General features: G+C 48.9%; 6 protein-coding genes across 6 annotated transcripts; 1 reads left to right on the forward strand and 5 right to left on the reverse strand.

The window, feature by feature from the left end:
* Positions 1-82: 82 nt before the first annotated feature.
* FSST1_003047 (galactose oxidase family protein) lies at positions 83-3,388 on the reverse strand (the record flags this gene model as incomplete). The annotated part of the gene is made up of 1 exon (XM_083229091.1): positions 83-3,388. The coding sequence occupies one exon, from the start codon at positions 3,386-3,388 to the stop codon at positions 83-85; it is 3,306 nt and encodes a 1,101-aa protein (XP_083086477.1).
* A 1,987-nt stretch (positions 3,389-5,375) lies between these two features.
* On the reverse strand, positions 5,376-8,335 carry FSST1_003048 (uncharacterized protein; the record flags this gene model as incomplete). Its single annotated transcript, XM_083229092.1, has 3 exons — positions 5,376-7,505; positions 7,558-8,190; positions 8,249-8,335. The coding sequence occupies 3 exons, from the start codon at positions 8,333-8,335 to the stop codon at positions 5,376-5,378; spliced, it is 2,850 nt and encodes a 949-aa protein (XP_083086478.1).
* A 1,665-nt stretch (positions 8,336-10,000) lies between these two features.
* FSST1_003049 (uncharacterized protein) lies at positions 10,001-10,957 on the reverse strand (the record flags this gene model as incomplete). The annotated part of the gene is made up of 1 exon (XM_083229094.1): positions 10,001-10,957. One exon carries the CDS (start codon positions 10,955-10,957, stop codon positions 10,001-10,003), a length of 957 nt encoding a protein of 318 aa, XP_083086479.1.
* A 1,253-nt stretch (positions 10,958-12,210) lies between these two features.
* Positions 12,211-16,202, reverse strand: FSST1_003050 (uncharacterized protein; the record flags this gene model as incomplete). The annotated part of the gene is made up of 4 exons (XM_083229095.1): positions 12,211-14,741; positions 14,789-15,007; positions 15,057-15,128; positions 15,176-16,202. 4 exons carry the CDS (start codon positions 16,200-16,202, stop codon positions 12,211-12,213), a joined length of 3,849 nt encoding a protein of 1,282 aa, XP_083086480.1.
* A 4,964-nt stretch (positions 16,203-21,166) lies between these two features.
* Positions 21,167-23,158, forward strand: FSST1_003051 (uncharacterized protein; the record flags this gene model as incomplete). The annotated part of the gene is made up of 3 exons (XM_083229096.1): positions 21,167-21,269; positions 21,322-22,337; positions 22,388-23,158. The coding sequence occupies 3 exons, from the start codon at positions 21,167-21,169 to the stop codon at positions 23,156-23,158; spliced, it is 1,890 nt and encodes a 629-aa protein (XP_083086481.1).
* Positions 23,159-23,248: 90 nt separating this feature from the next.
* On the reverse strand, positions 23,249-24,218 carry FSST1_003052 (uncharacterized protein; the record flags this gene model as incomplete). Its single annotated transcript, XM_083229097.1, has 2 exons — positions 23,249-23,748; positions 23,888-24,218. 2 exons carry the CDS (start codon positions 24,216-24,218, stop codon positions 23,249-23,251), a joined length of 831 nt encoding a protein of 276 aa, XP_083086482.1.
* Positions 24,219-26,689: the final 2,471 nt, after the last annotated feature.

Raw genomic sequence — 26,689 nt, forward strand, 5'->3', positions numbered from 1 at the left:
TATTCAATCCAACCATCATTACAATCATCAAATAAAACAAAGAACCATGGTATTTTCCCAAACATAAATAATTCCACATTGCTTAACCTGTCACCTTGATAGTCGAAGCAACACTCGGTACCCCATTCTTATCCATGACAAACAACATCCAATACCCAGGCAACGCAACACCAGGATCACTTGGCACCTGGAACGTGTAGGTATTCTTCCCAGCATCACTCAAAATCAGAGGAACACGACGCTGATCACTATTAACAGTATGCGTCGCCGATCCGTATCGGACAAGGGAAGCTTGTGCTACAACTCCGCTCGTCTGGATAGTCACCGTTCCGCCAACCTTGATTGTGGAAGCAGACACGGATGATATCTTTGGTCGCGCCGCCAGCCTTCCCTTGGAGTCGTACAGATACGGGGGTGTGTACAGTTGAGCGTCGAAGTGGTTCGTGTCGCAGCCACCGCAGAGACCGCCGCCGCCATTGAAGACTCGGCCGTCGGGGAGGAGAAGCGCGATGCTATGGTACGTCCGCACGATATTGTTGGGCTTCATCAGAACAAAGCGATCTTCATCCGGAAGATACATCTCTGGCTCTAGAACGGGTGTCGTGTCTGCGAAGGGAATTGCATACTGTTGACCGCCCATGATGAAGACGTTGCCGTTGGGGAGAACAACCGAGCTGTGGAATACGCGGGCGTGGAAGAGACCTTCACTCGCGTACGAAACGGCGGCCTTGTTACCAGGATTGTTGATGGTGATGATATGCGCATCAGCTGTCGCGTCAGAGTCCTGGTAATTGGGAGTTCCACCGTTGGTGAGAATCTTGCCCTTGACAGCATCAAACATGATGGCGTTGCCACACATCGCATCGGGAGCAACACCAATATCCGACTTTCGCTGTCCAGCGGTCTTGACGTTGCCGTCTTTCTCATCAGTGTAGTACCAGTTCATCGCCTTGCTAGGCCCGGCCTGAAACACGGTCCCCTTCTTCCAACCGAATAACCAAGCGTGGTTATCAGATCGAAACAACCCTTGAACATCGGCAGTGAGCATCTTCTGCACGTCGGCCTTGTTGAGCAACGTCCACGTCTTCTTCTTGGGGTCGTATACCTCGCCGTTCTTGAAAGCCTCGCCACCACTCCAAGATCCACCAATGGTGAATACCTTACCTGTGGAAGTCGTTGCGGAAGATTGGTATCCTCGAGAGACTTTCATGTCTGGGCCAGGGACCCAAGCTTGTTTGACTGGATCGAAGAGACTTGTGCGTTCGGCGTTGTTCCCGCCTGTTACTACAAGCTGGCCATTACCATCGAGGGAAATGCCTGGACAGAACATGTCATGGTTTGTCTCAGTGACTTGACGCTCTGAAACGAGGCCAGTAGCTGGGTCCCACATCGAAGTGAGAGTCAAACCACCCGGACCTCCGTCCATGGTATCGCGAGCCCAAGATGACCAGATGAGAACTTTGCCAGTCTTTGGATCAACAGTACCAGCGACAGGAATGATCGGGAAGTTGACCGTCGGTCCCCAAGCTCCCAGTGAGGATGGCTGAGGAGGCTCGTAGTCGTTCCCCTGGAAGACGTTCAGTTCAGCGATACTGGTCCAGGGATTACCATTTGCCTCGGCGACGGCAATCAGCCTGACATATCGTGCAGGCTGTGTGTCAAAGTTGGCATACTTAGTCGTGTAGTCAGCATACCACGTTCCATATGCCACAGGAGAACCCCAATTCTTGTTATCCTTGCTCAAGAAAACCTGATGTTGAGCAATGTATCCATTTTGCGAACCATCTTGTCTCGGAAGCATAGAAATTCCATTCACATTATACACCTTTTTCATATCCACGGTAATCATATGAGGCGGCGCAGGCTCACTCCCCTCCCACTGCGTATGCCAAATAGTATCCTCCTTTCCATCGATAGCATTCTGACACTCATCCCCCTGGTTCATGCTATCGCACGTCACTTTCCACTTGGAGCGATCGATGGTTACGCTCTCCAAGGGCGCTGCTGCTCTCAGACTCAGTAACTGCTCTCGCTTGGGAAGGGAAGATAGGGGACCACTGACTCTTTTGTTGAGCTGAGGCTTGGGCTTGACCTTGGGGTTGGAGTTGCTATTCTTTTGACTAGCTCGAGGAGGAACGGTTTGGATGTAACCCTTGTTCAGCTTGGGAGGGTCGAAGGGTTTGTAGTATCCAGGACCATTTTTGCCGCCTCCTTTGGCGCTGTTGGGATCAAATGTTGAGCCGGACTGGTGGGGTTTGACAGCTCTTGGGTGAGGAGGGGAGACACTAGACTTTTTGGAGGTGGGTTTGACAGAATCAGCCTTAGATCCTTTCTTGGAAGAGGCATCGGTAGTGTCATCATCACCAGTGTGCTTTCCAGAGGAGCCGTGATCCTTTCCCTTGCCTTTACCTTTGCCTTTGCTGTTGGATGAATCATCAGCTTTGGGGCTAGGTGCAGAGGAAGCGGTTGGAGAAGAGTCTTCAGTCTTGGTCCTTGACTTGGTGGCGTCGTCATCGCCAGAGTGCTTGCCGGAACCATCTTTACCCTTTCCTTTTCCTTTACCGCTGCCCTTGGATGAATCATCCGACGTCGATGTAGGTTTAGGAGAGTCTTCAGCCTTGGTCCTGGTCTTTTTGTCATCATCGTCACCAGAATGCCTGCCAGATGTTGGCCTTGGGGCCACACTAGTTGAGAGTGTCGACTTAGATGTTGGTGTAGAATCCTCAGTCTTGGTCCTTGACTTGGTAGCATCATCGTCGCCAGAGTGCCTTCCAGAGTTGTCGTCGTTTCCATTCTTCTTATCCTTGCCCTTTTGTTTCTTCTTTCCACTTGAGCCAGACTCGGAGTCGTCATCGCCTCCGTGCTTAGCTATGTGGACGGTATCATCGCTCGACTTTGATCCCGACTTTGACTTGGACTTGGTGTCCACTTTCTTGGATGACTTTGTCTTGGGGGCTGCTTCCGGTTTGTCAACTGGAAGGGCGCCAGTTCGTACATATGCGGGAGCCATCATTGGCTCTGGGTAGACTTCTTCGACATCATCCGAATCAGAAGAGTCCTTGGGGGGATCCGGAGTGTCGTCTGCCGAGTCATCCTGGTTGTCATCCTCAACATCATCGTCAGAGCCATAAGTCTCTGTAGTCTTTTCACTCCTGCGAACTGGGGGAAGATCGACAAGTTTGGACTTTGGTGAATAAGCACCATAAACCCGCGGCGGGGAGTTGGTTTCAGGACCTGACTTGACCGCTGGGCTCGAAGCGTCTTTCTTCTCACCATTGGCCAAAGGAGTGATGTAGCCCACCTTGGGAGACACAAACTCTGGGATGGCGATAGCATCGGTGCCTTCCAAAAGGCCCAAGCATATCGTCAATGCAAACACAGGCTTCATCTTGTGATAAGGAGTGAAAAAGAGATTGGGGTATGAAGCTTTTGTCGAACCAAAGGAATTCAGAGAAGAAACAACATCTTGACGCGACTTTTCAAATCATTATATAAAAATGTCCAAAGAATCAAGGTTAGCTTAATGAAGCTATTCTCAATGCAGGTCCTATTCGGGACCTTGCATAGCGTCAACTTAAAACTCGTAGATCCTCCCGCTAAAGGTCAGGGATCTGGGGAGGAATGTATGGCGGCCTGGACCAGTGCACATCATTCCTTGTTAGACATGTCTTGTCTATTACCGGTCAAGACAGAAGTTAATTAGTATGCATATCTTGTTTTTATACTTTATGTCTGGTCCGCAATGAGCGTTCCTCGGATATCCGAAGCCTTATTATCACCACATGGGTTTCTGTTTTGGAAGCGGCCGCCTTACGAATCGCAGAAAAGCCCTTACAGTCTAACATCTGGTGACTCCTCTATTGGTTCATCGTCCGCTGGAATGGTGCGGCCTTTGTTCAGTGTCCGAGTTACCAGGGATCCAGGCAGCCGGATAGACGATTTCCACCGACACTCGCCTACTTCTGAAGTCTTGGGCTTTATACTCAGAGTTTGGTTCAACGGCGGTACCGAGACGTTGGTCTCTGGGAGGTTTCGAAAGAAGCGTTCCTGATGGAGGGCTGCGCAGTGGAAAGTCTGAGTGCCGTGTTCCGAGTACACATAGCGATGGTTATGAAGGCGGTTTCATGTCACATTCATGCCTTTCAGCTTACCTATTTCTTGTAATCATCGCAGTGAATGCATACTTGGTGAGATGTAGTGGTCATTGCTTCATAAGATGCTATTGCTACTTGAGCAGGAGTCATTGCCCATCAAATGGATAACAGAGGGCTTTCACTAAAGAGTCTCTCCAATGAACATCGAGATTAAACGAGACAAGACACAATCCACCAGCGCTATTATAACCGGCCCTAGCACACGTGGGACTCTAGATTCTTCATAGACTCATAATCTACTATCAAACATGGCAGCTACCATTCCCAAAGTGAGAGTGGCAGCATCGGGAGGGCCAGATCACAACGTAGAAGAATCTAGTGGACACAAGGTTGAGTTTTCACTCAGGGCTATTGTAGATCAAGCGGCAGACTTGAGTCCTTTGAGTCTAGGCACGAGATAGAGTGTCACAAGCAAGGGGTTAGAGTCATGCTGGTCGGTGGTAGGCTAAAGCATTAATCGTGAAATTTTCGAGGAGTAACCAGGTTGAGTCGGAGCTATTGAAGCTGAGAAGAATGCCAAGCTTGTGTCAAGTTCTTGAAAAATGCTGGATCTTGGTGCAGCTTAATATTCTCCCCATCTACTGGTACCTTTCAGCCTAACTAGTTCCCAGGCTACTTCAAAAGCAGTCAGACTGGTTCACCACAGTTTATATTGGGGATATCCAGGACTACACAGAGGTAACACGAATAGCTTGAGTTTGACAGGCACAACAACATATGCAAAGGCAGATTACCTATTATACTGATCGAAATGCAATACCTACCCTACGTTATCAAACTCGCCAAGTCATCAAAGTTCAGTCCAAGCAGATGTTGATTCGCAGTAAACTTTGCAGAACCATCAGCCACCAACACCCAAGACCTTAGCTCAGAAAGAAGCGAGACTGCATCTTGGCTACCCATTGCAGCAGAACTAAGGAAACAGACAATCAGCTTATCAATCACTCAATCTTCTCATGTAGCCGGGCGAATGTAAAATAGTGTTTATTAATTCAGTTTTATCCGTTCAAACTCCTTTTACACCAAGAGGGTATAAGCGTCCCATGCAAGCGTACATCCGGTAATCGCATCGCTTGCTTTCCAAAAAAGATCAAGGTAAAAAAAGTATTCATCCATCCTCATGCTCATGTTCATATATATATATATCAAGGATCAGATGCAATAACAAGCTCAAGAAATCCTCGGGAAAATTGCAGAAATATTCTCTCGTGAAGATGTAACTCATTTACTCGGTTCGCCCCCCTTCAGCAGCCCAACCTGTCGATCATGTTCACTCCTAAGTTGTTTTTCACCCGTTGGAACAAGAGTCTTTTCTTCTAACCCCAAGTGAAATGCTGGATCACCAGCGCGGAACTTCTCACGGATGCCTTCTGCGCCAGGATGATGTGTAGACAGTGGTGATTCAGATGCTTTAATCGCGTCGTCTGGCCAGAGAATTCTGTGAGCTTCTTCAACTGTGAGAGGTGGTTCATCTATTGTAAGCACAGGAGATGCGGCAGCCGGAGCAGGTGGTGGGTCGAACACGGCTTGTCGAGGGGTCGTCGGAGATCGGGACGAGGATGTTGGTGTACCGGTTCGGGCCCTTGGTGTCCGTGCGGGACTGTCCGTGATCAGCGCAAGGTCTGACGATCTCTGATAGTCTAATCCCCTGGTGGTAGTACTTGTAGTAACTGTTGATCGAGGCAGTGATCGGGTTATTGATGTTGAGTACAGACTATCGCTATCATCATCAGAGTCTGTGTAATAATCTCCTTCACTCTCGGCCACGCTACGAAGGGTGATGCCGTCTGCAGTATCGGCTGGTGTCCGCTTAAGAACATCGGATTCCTCCCTGAGTACCTTTTCTTCGTTTGTGTTGGGACCGATGGGAATGTGGTGCTGAGTGGTTGATCGTTTCCGATCCATACGGAGAATATTCCTCATAAGATAAAGCTCATGCTTCTTGTACGTCTCGTAGTATGCCCGGCTGACCATAGCTGCCGAGTGAAGGTCATCCAGCTCATCCAGTTGACACATGATGCGAAGGCGAATAATCTCCGGGAATTCTGTAGCGACACTATAATCAGGATCATGCGCAGCCATACGATTGAGCCTTTCATTGAGTTGAGTTTGGGGTTCTCTTTCCTTGTGCTTTGACAAGCCCCAGCCGTGACTCTTGCCGCTAATGTCGAAAAGTGTCAAGCCCAGCACACTGTTGTAGATATCACTAATAGCAGAGCGAAACACCGGACCTGGATCACACACGCCTCGATGAACTGGTGTCGGCGGTGCTGGAATCCTCCTCAACGCATCCACAATCTGTGCCAGACTTTTCGATTGTGGCTGCGACCTGGGTAAATGAGAAAGCACATCCGTCGACATGATACAAGGCAAAAGGTTCATCTCGTTGTAGAGTAGCATCAACCAACCAAGATTCGTGGCGTCGCACCAATGGCTGCCCTTGGGACATCGCGGGGTGCTAGTCAGCATCATCGGAGGTAGAGCATCCGGGGAGAAGCTGGAATTCAGCGGCGTGGGTTCGACTTGATCAGGTGTGTTGTGTGTCGGCTCTCGCATGTACTCCCGAATCGCACTAACGCAACACTCGTTAATCTGCGCCACTTTTGCGCAGCGGACAGCCCAGATCTTGTCTTTGATCTTTTGTGGCCATGGCTTCGATTGTAGCTCCTTCTCATCCACAAGGTTCAGAATTGTTGTTTTTGACATGCGCGAGAAGAGTCGGCGCAAGCCAAAGGCGTAGCTGATGACCAAGAGACCGTCTGGCATGTCATCTGCTCCCTTGTGCATCCATTGCGGTAGCCATCTATGTTCAACGACGAGTTCTAAAGGCGAGGTGCTTTTGTATCTCATGCAACACTCGGCGATAGAAACAAACTTGTCAAACTCAATCTCTCGTGGAATCATTTCGCTGTGGTGGTGCGCTCCGTGTAGCAAGATCTCTAATGAATCCAAATGGTTCAGCTCAACTTGTGGCATGCGGTAGAGCTTTGCCTCAGATCCATCTTTGCAGTAGTATTTGGTCGGAGGTAACGGCAACTGCGACGAGATATCGTCATCGTCGTAGAGATGAAGACTACTGGAGTTCCCTGCAAACATGCGAGCAAAGATGGGTGAAGTCTCAGCGAGCATGTAAGAAGAGACCCTGAAACGAAGTGCCGGGTCACTATAGCTGCATCCAGGGGCAGTGTTGGCGAACTCGAGTATAGCATCGCCTCGCTGGGATATGGCGAATTCCTTAATGGTTCGGTCTGGGGAAATGCCCGATTCGCCTGTCTGAACGAGCTGTCGGATTTCCAACAGCTCCTGTCGTATTCTTTCATAATCGTAAAATCTCATTTCATACTTTGGAAACTGCAAATGGTCAGTTGCGATGCGCTTCGAGCTCTGATCAAGATGAACTCACAAATTGGGGGTCTGCCGACATGACCCGAGTAACGCTGGCGTTGCGCATCCTCTGGACAGCCTCCTTCCGAAACCGCTTATTTGTGAACAGCGCTTCCACTTGTTCTGGCGTCGCATCGCGCTCGTTGTTCTTGTACGTCTCGATCAAACATGTCCGACAAGCATCAGCCAGAAACTCGAGCCAGTTCTTCCAGTCGCGCACTGACGTTAGCCAAGCGTCGCTCTGGTGCATACTCTTTCCAACACTTCCAGAGACGACTTCAGCAAGACTTCTCCCGCTGAAGGAACTTCTCGTATCGTATATATGACCAGGACTTTGTGGGGAGTCAAGTGTTGAATCGCGACGGACGAGATCGCTGCCGTTATGAGGACCGCGGCCCAGTTCTTCTGTCAGGATATGCCGACATAACATGGCGCATTGCTCTTTGTGCTTTTTAAATTCTTTATAAGCCGAGTCGACGTGGTTGGGTGTCGTGGGAAAATTGCGAGGCATTCGCTGGACGATAGCTTGTAGCTGTCGGATATGAGTCTCTTGACTATCGAGCGGGTTCGTAGAATGGCCATCGGGAGACCTGGCGTTGAGGTCGATGTCGGAGGTACTTGTCTCGGGAAGATGTTGACTGATTATCTTGATCTGGATCACTACATCAGTATTCGCACATGTGATCATGAACTTGTTGGGCCAAACGTACCCCTCGTCTTGGAATCTTGTTGATCAGCGACTTCCATTGTCGGCCGCCCCCGGGAGGAGGCCCGTCGCTAGATGTTCTCGAGACCATATCGACCCTCATGAATAAATTGGAGTGTTTGTCGCCGGATGGGACGGAGTTTCTGGTAGATCGCATCAGGCTGGGATGGAAAGCGCAGCGTCAATGCTAGCGCCTGACCACAGCATTGTCGTCACAGCGTGGCAAAGAGGCGCCTCGCTAGAAGACAGCCGGATGTAAAGTTGCGATGCACTCTAGAGTATTGGTAAAAATGTGGGTGTCTTGTATGTGGTTGTTTAGAGTCGCGACTCGACTTGTCCGTTCAACCGGGGGTTCGGGTCGGTGGTGCAACGTCAGGTATGCGTCCCAGAGAACCGGAACCGTTGGAGTGTCGGTAATAAGATTGAAACGTGATGGAGTTTGTATGGAGACGGCGGGAATGAGTCAACCTGGTAATATCGAAATACCGAGATTGAAAAGTCGTAGTAGGAAAGAATCGTTGTCGGTTGTTGTTGTTGTCGTCTAGTCTAGAGATTAGTTGAGAAAGACAAGGTAAAAGCGAAGCGAGACCCGGGAAACTGAATTGAGAGTGACAGTGACAGAAAGTGGAGGAGGCTTCGCTTGGGAGTCTTTAAAAGGTGGACTGGGGCTGTGAGAGGGAAAGGGAAAAGCTGGGGTTAAAAACTGGGGCAGCAACAAGTCCTTGGCATCTAGACTAGGCCTTTTGCTTGTTTACTTAGCGGGCGTCAGAAGCAAGGCAAGGGATATTGGCATGGGCTTCTCTTAGCAAAGTCTTGGTGTGCGGAGATGTTAACTAACTTCCTCGGTAGAAGCAACATATCACGGACTTACCCGTAAAAGCACAGACAGACATGAATGATGACCGTCTTGTTAATTCCATGTCTACTCTTGAGTCCTATTCCGGTGGAGTCGGATTTATCCCAGTGATTATTTACAGCTGCAGCGTGCAGTAAGACGATTGCGGGGGACTCGGTGTGTATCATGAGGCAAAAGTAGCCCAGCCCTACCGTTGAACCGTTTCTGCAAGCCCGTTATTACAACGATAACGACAAGACGGTTGTCAATTCAATCTAGGTATATGGTCTCTTACACTTCTAGAATATTTGTAATTTCAACAAATAAATACCTGTCGTTGTTCCCCGAGTCAGACCTCCATGTCAAGATCCACCAAATCTGAGACCAAATCTCAACTTCACGATCTAGGTACCCGCTCAACCACTTTGACCAGGCGATCGTATACCAGGGTCTGCGGAAAATAAATAGAACAAAACCTGTTTAGTTCTTTCTTGCTTCTTTTCTTCCCTGTCGAGTGCCAGCCTTATAATCTACGTGGCGGAGCCATCTGCAGTCGGGACACTCTTGGGGCTTGTCAATGGCTGTGAGTATTGAGAGTTGCCTGGAAAACGACAAGGACTTGTTAAAAGGGCATTGAGTCCTACAGTTACACAGCTACTCGAGTTTACGTTGTGTTTATTTCCCTGGCTTCAGAGTCCTGCATATCATAGCTCCCTGGTCTTCAAGCTGAAGATAATGAACACACGATGCAGGTTAACACTTCTTAAGAGCCAATCTTATAGAAAAAACCAATTACAATATGTTTATGTAATTCGCAAAGTGTGGTATCACTGTCTGCAGATTAAATGTGCGTATCATTATTGCAAAACAGTCAATTGTCATTATAGTTCATGCCTTCATCTCTCACCCTATACCAAACCACTACAACTTCTCACTCTCCTCCCCAAAGACAAAAACAACTCTATCCCTACCCTTATCATTCCACCCCTTCTCAACATCCTCAAACCTATACTTCTTCAACCCATCACTCCTCACACCCACAAGAACCTTCAACATACCAACCGTCTCAGCTCCCAGCTCCCTAGGATCCCATGACCCAGGTCCAGACCCCCGCACCGTAACATCCCTCCTCCTCAACCCCATAGCCGAAATATCTCCCCCATCACCAGCCATACTTCCAATATTAATCCACGTAATCGCATTCTTTGCAGATGCTGTACTAGCACTCAACAAAAACGCGTTAGGCCAGGGTCCGTATAAAAAGTCAAGCACGATATCTGCATCTGCGGCGGACGTGAAATCTGTTTCGGTGGGTGTTGAGGCGAGGACTACGCTCGCGTCAAGATCAAGCTTGGATAAAGCTTCTTGATTGCGTGCTGAACCGACGACACTTGTTGCACCGAGGTGACGAGCAACTTTGATAGCGATTTTCCCACTTGCTGTTGTGACACCGTTGATAAACACTTTGAATCCCTTATCCTTGAGATCCACACGTTTTCGTAGGGCCATCCAGCTCGCCATGACAGGATTGATCATGGCAGCTGCAACAACGGGATCAACGCCATAAGGCAACTCGACGATACTGCGAGTAGGAGCATTGACGATTTCAGCATAACTTCCACCCGTGGTACCGAGTAGGGAAAAGTAGACTTTTTTGCCGGTTGATACATTAACACCTACACCATCGACGCCGGGACGGTGGGGAAGCTCAGTAGCAGTGTAGTGTTTGCCAGCAGCTCTTGAGCGAACGAGTTGGTGAAGACCAGTAGCGAGGACACGAATCTCAGTTTCGCCGTCGTTGGGAGTTTGAGGCGGGTCGATCTTTACAGGTTTGGGAGTTTGACCCCATTCTGTGACTTCAGCTGAAAGCATGCTCATATTGTAAGATTGATGAAGAGTGATGATGATGATGATACTGAATAACTCTCACTTGAGAATGATCATCGTCTTTATACTTCTAACATCCTGCATAACCCCCCATCAGGGTACCAGAAAAGTTAGCTGCTAGAAGCATAAGAGACGAAATTAGCAGGTTACTTTATGCTCCTTGGGCTATAGTCTTTAGACTACTTATTTTTATACCCTAAGACTTAGGAGGCCAACTTTTCTGCTACCCACTAGCCCCCTCAAATCATCACTCGATGGTCTCGGATTTGGTCAGTCAGCACCCAATATCCATTCGTATTCCAACTGCAGAGAAGCTAACTTCTTAGTAATAAAGCGCCTGTGTTGCTAAGCTTCGGGAATTACCGCAATTACCCGCGCGCGCGAATGAGACATCACCAAAGAATTGATAATACATCATGTAATCTACAGATTGACGGAACTTCGGCATCATTATCAACAGACTCAAGTAGATCAATGACATATTTTCACATGTAAACACTATTTAGTTCCCGCTTGCATTAAAACTTTCATTTATCTCTTTTCTGTGTGCTTCGTTACATCTGCCCATGCTTTTTCTCTGACAATCATCTAGAAAAACCGCTTGATCCTTCTTTGCCCATGCAGCCTAGCCTGTAGGATATAAACCGCTTATCCTTCCGACTCCCCCGCTGTAACATGGACTTTGTCTTAATGCAATTGCAGCTGTGTATATAAAACGCCTCCTCCCAACCGGCCATGTGTAGAAAGACGCCAACGCCTCTTCGTTTTCATGTTTCAACAAACGAACCGAACCGACCAACCATCCGTCCACCCCTTCCCTTTCCCTTCCATTGTCTAGCCAGCGGTTCCGGCCTTGCTGTCATTCTTTCATGCCATCGAGCCGACCATCCTGCGTTGCCAATCTGTAAGTCAACCGCTAACCACTGCGGTGTAAATGCTATGAATAAAAACACCCCGGGAACGTCAATCGTACACACTTGCTGATACATATGTAAATATCGTCACTTATCTGGATGCATCCAGAAAAGTCTCCAATGTGTCCTTCTCATTTCTTCAACAGTCTTGCATCCATCTTGAATCGTTGATCGCGGTGTCGACTTGGCAATACTCCCTATCCAAAATGGCAGCCTGCCGTTTATAGATCGTGGAACGATTGCATTGTTGGTTCAAGTCCGAGGATATATCAGCCACTGGCCCAGCATCCCCTTGACATGTCTCGTCGCTTCTCAGATCGAGACAACCGCTCAGCCACCTTTTCGTTCCGACTCGTGCTTTGGAGGTTGCTCGGCGTTTGCATGTGCGTTATTGTTTCCGCCCTTCTTCTTGCCTTTACCAGCCTTTTGCCAGCCATTGTCGCTCTCACTTCGGGCTCCACGGACGTGGCCGTTTTCTCGGTTTCCATTGGCCTTCTGAGAGTTGGCCTTCTGGTTCTTCTGAGACTTTGATCCTTCTTGATGATTCGGTGACTGGTCTTCAGGCTTCTGACCTCCCTTTGGCCCCTCACCTCGACCCGACTTGGGACTGTTCTGCTTCTCGGACTTCCAAGGTCCATCCTTTCGAAGGACCGTAGGCGAAGGAGTGCGTGTCTCATACACTGGTGACAGGTGAGCATAGTCTTGGCCAACAGGTCGATCAATGCGGTTCTCAGCAATAGCGAGATCGAGAGGGGCAATAACTCCATTCTGGTTCTGGCGCGACATGAGGCGCTGTCGAGTCGAAGGAGACAATCGAGAGTTTCCAACCGTTGGATCCTGCACAATATGGGGCGTGCCCATGTAGTAAGCACTCCTCATGGCAATACGATCGCGGAATGAGGGGTCGTCTGCAGTAGAAGGCGCAGCAGCCATAAGCGGCGCAGCGGAACCGTTGGCCACCACAGGCACCTGACCCAAGGCACCTTGTTGGTTCATAACACCCTGAGGCTCAACCATGGGCATGATGGGTCCATCGACAGGGTAGTTGGGCACTCCATTTGTAGCGTGAATTTGCAAAGGATTCTCAAAAGTGGGAGTCTCGTCAGAGGTGCTGCTCTCCGTCCCAGAAGGAGCTTGACGTGGGCTTGGGGTGACGCTTGTCTTCAAGTTGGATCCATTCACGACCAAGGGGCGTCCGAGGTTCTTGTTCTGAGTACCTGGAAAAGGTCCTTGTGCCAGTGGCGCAGATGAAGCTGTTGGAGGAAAGTTTCTTGATTGCCCCAAAGGCGAAGGCGACCGTGACGTTCTCTTCATTCGGCGGTCGAGAATTGTCTGGGGAATCTGATCCGTAGATAATCGTCGTCTCCCAGGACTCGGGTTACTCGAATTCTGACCGGCAAGATCTCCAAAAGCTAGACCATTCGTGGCTGGTACTGGCTGTTGAGGCTTCTTGCTAGGGCTGGGGCTTTCTGACAGGTACATAGAGTATTTACCCTCCTCTGACTGTGGAGAGTCCGTAGTCGCCTTTGGTGTTTCGTCGAACTCTGTGTCATCAGACATGAAACTAGGAATTGGGTTGCCATTGACGCCTCGAGACTGGGTAGATCCGCTGAAGGATTGGGCACCAAAGTACGCAGCGGCTGCCTGAGATGAGGATGGGGAACGCGATGCAGGTTGTGAATGCGAACGCAGGGTACCATTTGACCCTTGAGTACCTGCTTCGTTAGTCATACCGTTTCGCTGCAGGGGGCGACGGAAGTCCTGAGTAGCCCCAGTCGTACTAGCAGGAGACGAAGGATACGTTCCGTAAGTTGCACCCGCTTGGGCATAGAACTGCTGTCCCAAATTCATACCATACAAAGTATATATATCTGGTCGCAGGGGGGCACTCAGTGGCGGGTTATCGAACGAATTTGTCCTAGAACGATCCGATGTCTGTTGAGGCTGTTGGCCTGAACCTGCACTTGTGGACATTCTTTGCTGTTGCTGTTGGCCCATCGCTTGAGCCTGGGCCTGATGCTGCATAAATGCTGGCGACTGACTGGCATACAAAAGCCTCATGTTCTCTTGGTGCAACGCCATTTGAGTCATGAGGTCCTGCTGTGCATATTGGAACTGGAACTGTTGATTCTGGTACCACTGCAGATCTTGCGCCATGTTGACCGGCTGCATGAACATGCCATTGTTGTTGGTGCTCGCATCGAATTGTGGAACACCCGCGGATGCTCGCCTGTTCGAATTTCCACCCCGATAGTTGTTATTATGTCGTCCACCGCGATGGTTTCCGCGGCCTCCACGTCCTGAATGTGTCTGCGACGAGCTGCGAAGCAGAACAGGTCGAGGCTGTGGTGCAGGCCGAGACCATACTCGTTCCTCTTCCTTAGGGAAGACGTATTGCTCGCATGCCTCCTCAAAGTTCGCCACTGAGATCAGATCAAAAGCCCGGCGCAATTCAACATGCAACCCATGGAAAGAATATTCATCGGCCGTGTTTCCGAGATTTCGAGACGTATTGAAAGGCTCTTCGACACAAAGTTGATTGTTGATCGCATAATGCCATTTCTTCTCTTGCTTTGTGATCAGCTTGCCCTGTCGTACTGAAAGAACGTGCTTGTCGTAATCAAACTCGTGCGCGTAAAAACGAAAGAACTGGAACAAAAGCTCGGCAGTGGATGACTTGTTCTTGCTTCCAAAACCAGCCAGCTTATCAATATCGTCGGCGAAGTCGGGAAGCGTACCGTCGGGCTTGGGTAACTTGTGTGGCGACTGATGTAAACAAGGGAGGACAGGCGGGTTGCGCAGCTGCAGGAACGTAATTATCAAGCAAATCCACGTGTACGAACTCAATGTGCCACCAAATGCTACCGAATCGTCAGACAGGAAGTTTGTGGAGGGGGAAACAACATACCCGCATCATTGACTATTCTCCTCCGTGTCCAATATTTTATAATCATGGCAAGCTCGCGAACTCGTGGGTCAATATCGATATACGTTCGAACCATGCGCGTGTTCTCGAGCGCAAGGGTGTTGTTGACATTCATGTCGCACGCAAGGCCCAATTCAGGATCCCATATCTTGACAATGGGTACCTTGGCGGCTGAAATACAAACAACCTTTTCCATTCCTCCTGATCTGCTATTAGCGAGTGATTGGTGGTAGTGCAGAAAGATACGTACGTTTCGCTAGGAGGTTGGCGATCATGCAGACACCCTCCAGTTCGTGCCACGATGTTGTGATGCAAATGTCCACTAAAGCGGGTTAGTTTACAGTCAAGCGGATTGGAGAAAAGACGCACCATCAGAATCATCTGAACAAAGAAGATTTCCAGAGGAACCAAAGAGATTCACCCGAATATCATGTCCGGGCCACTCGTCATTGAAGATCTTTTCAAGCTTCGACACTAGTTTCTTTCGGTTTTCTTCGACAGCGGCGGTGGGCAACAATCGGTCAAAAACCTCTCTCATATCAGTGGCCAACTTTCGCTCCTCGTCCTCGGTCAACTTGGCCTTGACCGTCCGCAAGTCCAGCTTTTCCAGACGATCATTGCCGACCGAGTACGGTATTCTCCTCCTGGAATTGATCTGAGCAGTCTCGTATTTGCAGCCTCCTAATCGCGGCGGCAAAGGCCGAAGCGCAGGTAACGTGCTATTTGTCTCAGAATAAGCCGATCGCGGGGAGTGGTTATTCGTGCCGGTAGGCGACGGTTCGCGGTCCTCAAATGAAAATTGCCGAGCGTGCTGGTGAGGCGTCGAGGGCACTGAACTAGAGTGGGACTGAGCCGAGGGTGCGGATCGTCGGGGTAAAGGCCTCGATGAGTCGGCGGCCTGCTTGGAAGGCATTTTGGACGGAACCTCCTTGGAGGATACAACCGAGCGACTCTTGTCTAAATTCTGGTGTGACCTGCTCCCATGGCCTCCAGCTGTGCTCCCCTTGCCGGCGGAGGCGTCCTTCGGCGACACCTTGCTAGAAGATCGCGACCGTGGCGCCGCTTGGATGTAAGGAGCAGAGATGACGGGAGGGAGTGGCGGTGTCTGCAGGCCGCCGCCGCGGGAGGGGGAGATGAGCTTATTGTAGTGGAGGAGTTGAGCGTGGTAGATGTTTGATTGCTGAGGGAGGAGTAATGGCCAGAAGTCGAGCCGAGTTTGGAATTGTGTGGCGGGCGTATCTTGGAAGAAATAGCCCTCAGCGGCGGAAGCGCTGTGCGTACTCGTCGCTGATGGTGTCGTCGGATGCGTTGTGCTCGATGATATCGTCGAGGCAGAAGTCCAAGGACTAGAGGGATAAGGATGTTGCGGTTCGGCCGTTGTGGTCTGGGCGTCCATATGGAGCAGCGAGTGAGCCCCGGGACGGTTCAAGTGATTGCGGGGACTGGCGGCAGTATATGCGTGACGACGTTGCGTGCGTCTGGCCTCGTGGATCCGGTTCTCTTGCTTGGTGGCGGCGAACGCTGTAGAAACGCAAACTGGAGCAACGTGGAAAAAAAGGTCGTGCAATTCAATTCTGTTCTGAGCGCTAGCGATGGTTGCGAGACTTCAGCATGCAATCCAATGCCAGAGTCTATCGTAGCGTCAGGGGCGAATCTGGTCGCTGATGAGAAGGCGCTGTTCCTGGGTGGGAATAGCGAAAGAGCGAAGCAACGTCAGGGCCAGAAGTATGTAAATGTGAATCGACAGCGACAGCGTATTCGACCGAGTGTGAACGAGTATCTAGATCAGAGCACAACAAATGGCGCTGAGTGAAAAAAACAGTGAAGAATTGTAGCCGAAGTGCAGTCGGTATAACAACAATTTCCCGGGGCGTAGGATAAAGATGGCAATGTAGGTAGGTTTCTGGAGATGGCGAACAGTGGCCTGTGGACTGGACTAATGGACTATGAATTGAGCTTGTCGGAGAGGCTTGTGCTTGTGCCTGTGGGGGGGCCTCGTTGCCAAAAGGGGGTCGCTCGGTGCGAGGGACGCCGGTTCACCTCGTCTCGTCTCGTCGGGGGGTAGAGGGCGAAATGATGGTATGTAGGTAGGTAGATACTGGCTGTTCAGGGATCGAGAAGGACGTGGCGAGGATGGATGAGAAGAAGCGATCGAAAAGAGCAGAGCATGTAGAGTTGATAGCAGAGAGAAGAAGAATTATGAAGAAAGAAAACAGAGACAAAGCAAGATTGGAAAATGCGGATGTGTATGGGAATGACAAGAGATGGCGTTGAGTAGCGAGATGGATTGGACGGGATGGATGGACAAGACAAGGACAGTCCGTTGGTTGTTTAGTTTTTACCAGTTGGAGGGAGAGTTGAAGGAGAAAGAAAGATGTCAAACAAGGCAAGACACTCTAGGTACGACGAGACAATAGACTCTTTCTGGTTTGGTCCTTCTGATCTGAGGGGAAAGTAGGTAATATCTCGTCTCGTTACGGTAGTCGTTCTGGATCTGGTAACATCAATATTTGGGGGGAGGGGGGGAAATGCAGGCCTTCACCGGGAGTTTTAGTTAGCGCACCAAGTACCCCCGACTGAAGGTTGGCAGGTACCTACTGCGCTGTGCTGTACCTGCCTTTCCATGGACCCGGGGAGGCTGACTGAGGGGTATGAATTAATGGTCTCGCACTGTAACCAACATCAAGTCGTGCACCCTTTAAATAGTGCACACCTCGGAAAAGAATAAGCTCACCTGCATTTTTAAACGGGGACGTTTTTAGGCTCACCTAAGCCTTTTATCGTATATCATTCAATTATTGTACGCTAAGTTTGTTGATGCTGATGCTGCTGTTTCCATCATCAAACTCATTGCAATCACGGTGACGGTATAGCACAGTGTTTAGCAGGTCAATTAGCCTCGACCATCTATCACTCACCGTCCGTTGCAGCGAATGGGCCTTTGTGCCGGTAGTGAAAGCGGGGATACTGGACAGCCTCAGCAGAGACAAGCCCCGGGAAGGTTCAAAGCAAAGACCATCAAAGGGTCAATGTTTCTGGCCGGAGGGATAAGGAAGACAATAACCACTGGAATTGAACCGTGTAGCAAAGCAATAGCCCAGAGGCCGGTCACAAGTAAAGAATGGGTCCGAAATAGGAGCCACTGATCTGTACCAACGTTAGGTGAGCAGCAGTGTAATTAGGCCTGCCCTGTCCAGAGATGTATTGGATGGAATAATTCAAGTGCTATTTTTGATATACCGTGCGATTTTCGGTGATTGCTGACTGTTTGGGTTACTTGGCCTAGTGTATTAATTAACAGTAGACTCCATCGAAATTACCTGGCCAGAATCACATCACATCACATCAACTCTCATCCATTGACGATACGCCGTACAACACGAGTTCATCATCGATTTACAACTGCTCCAGCTCTGTCCCGACTGCCCTCAAGGTAGGTCAGTCAAGGTCAAGGTTACTCCTGACCCCCGGCTAGTCTAGTGCTGTGTCAGTATCTACAGGGGGAGCACGATGGCCCAGGGACCCTGATTCTACTAAAAACCTCCCCCCCTGAAAGGTCCATGCATCCACCTGTCCATCCTTTCTCGCCCCCCAGGCTGCGGATTGGATGAATGACCTCCTGGCCGCTTATGATCCATGCCTAGCTCAGGCTGTTGTTGCGCCGGTACGAGTGGAACAAGTCACTTTGTGCGTCACATGACGTGATATTCTACTTGGACCGTTCGTATATCCAATCCAAAGTTCTCGTTCCTGAGAGGGCGGGTTCTGGATTTCGAGGGGTCGGTCCTCTAATTCCCCTCAAACTCAGGACCCCTTTGTTTGATGGTATTTCTGGACTTTTCGGTGCTACAACATTGACAGCCAGAGAGGACAGGCAAGTCGGCAAGAATAGCAAAGAGATGGCTGAAGAAGCCCCGGACATGTCCGTCCGTAAGCGGGTACAGCACCTTTTTCCTTTCCATTACCTGCAATGCAATGGTTTGCTGAGATGCAGCCTCAAAAGGCCGACTCTGTGGGGAAGATATGCAGATACTAAAGATACATTACATGTTCAACTAACCGTAACTGAACTGGACTAACTGATTTGTGTGAGTGGAGGAAGTGGAAAAGGGCCTGGTCTCCCTTTCATGATACATTTCTCAGGTTATTCATGTATAGTGACGATATTAGAAAACGACATCTCCTATTTCTTCTTGGTTTAGAGTAGTAATTACACTTGGGGTCATCATGTCGTTTGTTGATGTGTCATCTCAACCTGAAGCAAATGTCCACAGTTTTTCCAGAGCAAAGAAGCCAAGCCAACATTTGTCCGATTAATAACAAGAAACCAACACTACTATCAGGCGAACTCGGTAAAAGAGTCATCAGTAAATCTGGATCAAAATATGGGAATTAATGCACCTAACCCGCCCGCGGCCCGTGTGCTTCCCTTCCCCTTTAAGCGCTGGAACTGATGTTCTCATGCCGGCATGCCAGCGCATTGAAGACGGCGTTTATGTGGTCAAGGTCAAGGCTCTAGGGTGCGGGTGCGGGTGCAGGGGTAAATCATGATGATTGTTAGTCTTTTGTAGAGTTTGAAGTTTATTGCTTCAACGGCTCACTTGCATTCACTTCAGCCTCTTTCTCTCGCCACGCTAGCTTGACCAAACTATCGAAATTCTGTATGTAGATAGGCATAGTTCTTAAGAGTTTAGCGCCTACCTTGTTCAGCTCAGCCTGTGATGGTTGATATGCCCAAAAGAGAGAGAATTCGAGGTCTCGTGATGCTTTGATGTCAGTGGACAACAATGGTCCACTATCTACGAATTTACGGATACGCCTCGTTCGTATCTTCTTCTTGACGGCGTATGAGATATAATTAATTCTCCTCAAGTGTCTCACCGACGAACCAGCCTCTTACTCTTTCATTTCTAGAATACGCGCCATTGTCATACCTCTGAGGTCTCCCTTTGACGGATCAAAGGTTTATTATCCCTTTACAATTCCAGGAACATGATGAATATCAGCCTCATCATTTATTGAGGGTGTAGGTACAGTATAGAATAATCCCTTGCACGTGTGGACCGAGCTTGACTTATTTATTAGTATTGCTTATTCTGCCGATGACGATCTATTGGTTTATCAAGGTGCGTCGTATCAAGTCTCGTCTTGTCTGGAAATACGATCTTTCCCCGTGTCTATTCCTGGCCTAGCCACTCACTCTTCTCTGGACACGTCTTTTCAATCCAAAGTCTCGTCTCGGGAGATCAACCACCAGCCTCAAGCCACACTTTTTTGTAGTACCGGTATCACATATGTTTGTTTCCTCGTGGTTTCGGTTTTTTCAGCTCGTGTTTTATTCACTATTCTTTTACCTACCACACAAGCCATCTTTACAAGAACAACTCTTACCGCAACAGGTACAACCACACCTTTTCTCGAGGTCCCTAAATGTCATCATATTTACCTGTTTGGGCTTCTTCACAGTGTGCGTTGTCATGAGCCAGTAAAACTCTCTGCCTTGACTTTGGCTGGGCTGAAAAATGCTGACTGACTTTAAGCTGACGAGAGGTGGCTTGTAGACTATTTGCTGGCCGCCGAAACTCAGTTGCTTTCCTCGTCTTGGCTGATACAGTCACTATTTTGAGACTGTAAGCGGCTGAAATGAACCTGCAGGTGGCTTCTTTCCCAACACACTCTCTGTCTACTAAGAGAGAAGTAGATGGATCCTCGACCATATAGTCAACGCTACGACGCGGAAGGCTTCTTGCTTTGACGCTCGTAACCGACTTTTCTCATCAGCTGCTGCGGTTGCTATCCGATGGTATCGGATACCTACTCGTTTGCGCGTGATCCGAAACAGAGGGAAGCTGCTTGTCGCTGTGATTGACCAAGTGGTTAACTGGTCAATTGATCAATCGATGAAACACAGCTTTCTTTGCTTTTGCGACGAGGCAGCCAGTCATAATGCGCCTGACAAACGCCTCGGAAGATGCATATGAGGAATCAATGGAACGGTACTCGATTCTACTCTAGCTACGGATTGCTGCCGACCAAAAGACGTTTTATCACAACGTGTTACTGCAGAATTGTCACGCCAAGAATTCGACAAATTTTTTACGTCTTCCGCTATATGGAATTGTCCATTGTTGATCGATTGTTGCTGTTGTCGCTATCCGTGCCGATGCGCTGGCAGACGTCAATATGCAGTTTGTACATAGATGTTTACTCACAAACAAAGAGTGAGCCAACAGGAAAGAAGCAATTATGCTTCAAAAAGCGCCAGCACCCCGCCTTTCAACTACAGAGATAGGCTATATGAAGGTTTCTTACAAAAGGACAACTGTTTGACTCGAGGCAAACTAAACGCACTGATACAAAATGGATGCTACATATTCATTTCGATGGGATTTGCGTTGTTGTTTTTGCCTCTTTGACTTCCATGATGGGGACAAGGTGATCGGATATTTTCGTTCATCTGAAGGTTTATCTCCCCCCAGAATTTACCATCCCGTTTCACTAATAGGTAACAACAGTGGCCCCGACAGACGTGTCGTTTGAGTACAAAACACCGGTTTTCGACCCCGAAGACCAGCAATACATTTCACCTCGCAGATGGAGTCGGTATAGGGAAGTCGTTCCCGCCTCACATCAATCTTGTATCCAAGACTTTCCAAAAATCCCCATGAAGCGACTGTGGGCTGTAGTCCGCTACGAGTTCCAACCGCCGGCCTTTGTTATAACTCGAAGACGATCCGTCTTGGCCGTCTTGGCCAAAGAAACAGTCGCAGAGGCTGGGCCTGCTCTTCAAAAACAAGCGAGACTGGGCCTGCATGCCTTGCTCTCCTTGCATCCAATTTCTCAACAAACACTAGAAGGAGAGGACCATGCTTATTTTACTGTCAACGTTTCCGACACCATCTGGGGAACAAGCTTAGTGTTTGAAGGTGTTCGATACATGTCGTATCTGTCGAATAAGAAACACGGCGAAAGCTTTGGGCCGATGAAACAGCAGAGGGGGGCTCTTGATTCGATCTACTTTACCTCGAATCATCTGGGCATCATATCTATATACTTTGAGAAACCTGCCCAGTCAAAACAGGAACTGCCTGGGATCTGGTGGAGTTGTGTTCAAGGAATTTCAAGGAATAACATCATAGAGGGATACACTGATGGCTTCAAGATTCGTGACCTGCGCTTAGCGGGATCGAACTACCCCAAGGGAGGCCTGACCAACCGATGGTCGGTATTGCCGTCAAAGCCGAGATCTACATGGATAGTGAACTTGGACGACAGGACTCACTCGAATCTTTACTTCAAGTTCTTGGACTGCGATAAGCCTGGGATCACGGGCTTCTCAGCTTGCATGGTTGATGGAGACCTTGTAGATCTGCATTGCCATACTAAAGGCGAGAACTTTGGGTTCTACCACGATGGCGGCGGCGATCGACGGCATGCCGTTTGGTTATATTTCCCGATTGAACGAGGCGAGCGCATCTTTGAAGTTTGGCGACGGCAGAGGAAACCTCACTTTTGTCGAGACATCCCCATGGTGAGTCCTGCGAGGCGACTGCTGTTGTTCAAGAACTAATTTTTGGACAGCTACGGACGAATAAAGGACGCGTCTTCGTTCTAGGTACACACGTCAACCAATATGAGCTCAACGCCAAATACGACCGCCTCACCTCGTTTCCAACACCACAGCAGGCTCGTTTCTGGTTCAGCTGTCACGAGGGATGTGTCGATTATCTAGCTTTCGACACTGAGGACCAACGCCACAACAAAAACGAGTTTCGCAGACAGTTGCAAGGCATCTCTGCGCTGTGCTCTTCGGGTGTACCGACCCAAACCTTCGCTTCGTCGGCGCCGCTGAAAGATGTCGTCGAGGTTGTGCCATGCAGATCATGGGCGCCTGGATCAACCGGGATCGTTGGGCTTCTGTTGACATACTCTGATGGGCATCGTGAAGCGCTTGGACAAATACGGCTTGACCACCTTCTCGCACCAATGAAGACTGATCCAAAAGGGGATATGTGGCTGGGACTTAGGTCTCCCGGCCGTGGCTCGGTCGTTGAGGCGATGAGATTGATACCGTCGACTGGCGAGACAATTTATGGCGGGAATACATCTGAGACTGGGCTGCATTGGCATAATGCTAAATGGCAAGGAAGACTGGACTGGTTCTTTTGGTATGGGTTAACTTTTCTAACCTACAGTCCGCAGCCTATCCCAGATCAGCATATCAGTAGGATACTGGAGATGCAAGGAGGAAGGGAATGGGAAAGGGAAGCACCGACTGATGTCTGTATGCCTTTTACTGCCCTTCCCAGTAACCGCCCTGTGAATGGGGGCTTGATAGTCATAGACCCTTGATGTAGATGTATCGAATCTAGGACGTCGAGGTCTCGTCTACTCCAGTGTTTTGGCTTGTTCAAAGTTCATGTTTACTGTGAGATACGTATGCTATGCTAATAAAATTCTCGCTCCATCTTCAAGTTCCATAACATCATCCGCCCTCGCGGCTTTCCCACCCCAAATAACAGTCCCCGTCCCATCCACAGCAAAAGCACCAGCTTCCTGCCACTTATTTCCCATCGTCGTCAAAGGTCCCTCATCCTCCTCATCCCCGTCAGGTCCGACACTCTGAACAGTGGTCTTTGGTTTGGGCTTTGTCTTTCCCTGTATCGCACCCGCTACCTTTTCACCCAACCATCCCGTCTCTTTCCAACTCTGCACTTGCGTCGATGGATTAAGAACATACCACATACTACCTGTACCTAAGCCCCATGCCGCATACAGAGCTCGATCTTCATCGACTACTACGCGCACACTCCATGCGCCGCCGAGAAGATCCACCCACTTCTTTGTCGCTTGCTCTGAAGCGTGAGAAACGGCTATACATGTTAGTGCATCTCCATAGCGATTCGCCATTGTACGAAGGTTTATAAAAGTTTTTTGCGCAACTATTTTCCCGTTAGACTTTGTTCCATCGTATTGGCCGCTGAGAAGTATGAGAGACAAAAGTGTAGGTCACTTAGACCAGACTTCTTACTCAAGACTTATGATGCCAAGTTTTCTGCATAAAAAAAGGGAATAACTTACATGCACAGCCAACACAACGTAAAAACACCACCAAAGTTCTCTTCCCAAGTCTCAATTTCTGCGTTCTATCCACGGGTGCTTTATCACCGATTCCAGGTACGCGTCCGACGGATGCAGCAGCGGGAGGCGGCGTTAGCCACGGCTGTACTGTCAGAGGGAGAGATCGGACGGACATCCATGATGCCCAGCTAGAATCTGCATCGCTTTCTGAAGGTGAAGGAGGGTTTTTGCGGAGTTTGTTTGGCTCGCGTTTTTCTGTGGGAAAGGAGAGTATATCGCTTGGTATACCGGCCTTTTTCAGGGCGAGTTTTGTGGTGAATGAGGAGAGCATTGAGTGGCTTACGGGACAACCCGAGGAGTAATGAATACAAGATAAGATAAGTTGTAAAACTGAGATAAAGATTAATGTACTGAAAAAGTTGTTTTCTGTAGTCGTTAAAAAAAGATGAGACGAGGTGTTGAGTTGAAACTCCAGGGGGAGGGATTCTAAGTGACGCTAGTAGGGGTTTGGAATGGGGGCGAATAGTGCAGGGTAACGCGAATGGTAAAGCTTGGATGAGATGGGAATGTGGACGACGGGAATAACATGAGCCGCGAGCTGGGAATTATCGAGATATCTAGTTGATGTTCTGGGGTAGTAATCAAGCTATTAATCCGATAGGGGTAGTTGTCCGCAGGACGCCCTCAAGGGAAACGGATTCATCAGTTAACAGCAGAGTGTTTTGGGATGTCGCTTGATCGATTGGATGTATTTCCGGAATACCTTAGGTAGCTTTCGTTGAAAATACATGGACCTTGTGTTATATTCCATCGTTCCAGTGGGGAATTGTTGTCTGCCAAGTGTAGTAGAGCTTTCTGTCGTCAATAGGGACATTTAGAGAATAGGTAAACAGACCTACTGCTACTGGCGTTGCCTGGCCTATCTGACCTGACCTAACTTCACAAGCTACTAACCTTAGTACCCAGAGAAAGACGAATAATGGGAAAAAGGTGGTTGAAATCATTAACAAGTCGATGATACCCACCTATTACATTGTAATTGCCCATTGGGAAGGTGCACAGGTACATTGGGTAGTAGACAATTGGGTGTGGGTGCGGGCTGGTATGGTTGTTGGTGGCTTTACAACAAACACGCATATTCTCAAAAGCAAACAATACTATTCTCTTCCCCCCTCCTCTCATAATCCGTCTATTAATATTATTTATTTCCCTTCTTCTTCCTCTCGATTTAGTTTCTCAAATCTCGCCCGTCCAATCTTTTACTTCGCCAAGCACGCATTGCATTTTACCACGAACGCCATGAAGTCAATCTCATACGATCTGGACCCTGATGGAGACGCCGAAGTGGTTCTCACAAAACCACGGACACGAAACATGGAGCCCGACATCATGCAAGCCGCGCCCAGGCCATGAATACAGCCTACTTGGAGGATTGGGTTTTGAAAAGGACTGCGAAATAGTTGAATCTGATCATGATAATGGCTCCGAAACAGACGAATGCGACAGCAGCGAAGAAATGAATTATGGTGCTGAAACTGTGACCCGGATTATAAGAGATACCTTGAGAAGAAACTAGAAATTGTTAAAAAGGAAGAAACAATTAACGACGAAGGGGAAAGTTATTTTCCGGACTCGTACGTCTCGGTGTTTAACGAGTTCATTTATCTTTCCGACGACGACACTGAATCCTCGGACAAGGAACTTGAACCACCATCATCACCCAGCGAACCATACAAACTATTTCCCAGCAGTATGCATTTTACAAGACGTGTAGTTAGGATACGCATGCGCGTCTCCTCCAAGCACTTAGCTCTCGCTTCCCCCATCTTCGCCAAAAGACTAGACCAGACCTCAACTCACCCGATGACTCAACCGATGGCTCGGAACCAAGGCCAATGAAACGAGCTCGCCTTTTAAAATGGGAGCTACCGCTCGATAGTTGGGATCCCAAGTCTGTAGCAGTGGTACTCAACATAGTTCACGATCGCAATAAAGAAGGCCAGCATTGACTTCCTCGCTGACATTGCCCGTTTCGCCCACCACTTTGAATGCGCCGATGCGTTGCAGGGGTTTGCTCGTCTAGAGAACCGTATATATGTTTCCGAAGAGTTGGGACGGTAATCTTTGAAGCGGTACACATTTGATTCAAGATTACAAGGGCACAAGATTTACATTTGACAGTCATTGCCTCATGTGGTTGTACATCTCATGTGTGTTTTCTTGGGATGAATGCTTTGGACACATGCTACAAATGTCTTTGCTATTCTACCAAGGTCCAGGAACCGTTAAGATGAATGATCTTTCTTTACAGGCATTGCTCGGTAAGAGACCCCAGGATCCCCAAATCGTGCCGTCTTTTCTGACTGGATACTTGGTTTAGATACCATGGAAGTTAAGAGAAAGACTACATCAAGCGCTTTCTCTCAGGTCTAGACGATCTGGAGGAAACCTTGACAAACGAAAAGCACTGCAAAGTGGGATTAATATGTTTGAAGAAAGTGAAGTCAAGGATGAAGAAGAAATATCCTGAATTGGCGTGGCCATACAACGGGTTCAGCATCTTCGATGTCTTTGAGATGTTGGATTTGTTCCCTAACGATACAACACCAAGGCTAAAAAGACGCCTCGCTGCCCCCCCTCGCACCGCTAATGGGAGATTCATCATGAGAAAAGCTGCTCCTCCTCGTGATCCAAGACCCATCCACAAAAATGCCTTCATACGCAGCATGAGGCCTTGTATCCGCAGTATCGGCGACGATATGAGAGGATTGGGCATTAGCAGCTTTGAGCTTGAGCGTGTTT

This window comes from Fusarium sambucinum, chromosome I, assembly GCF_050947815.1.
Source record: "Fusarium sambucinum isolate potato_lamoka chromosome I, whole genome shotgun sequence".
NCBI lineage: Eukaryota > Fungi > Ascomycota > Sordariomycetes > Hypocreales > Nectriaceae > Fusarium > Fusarium sambucinum.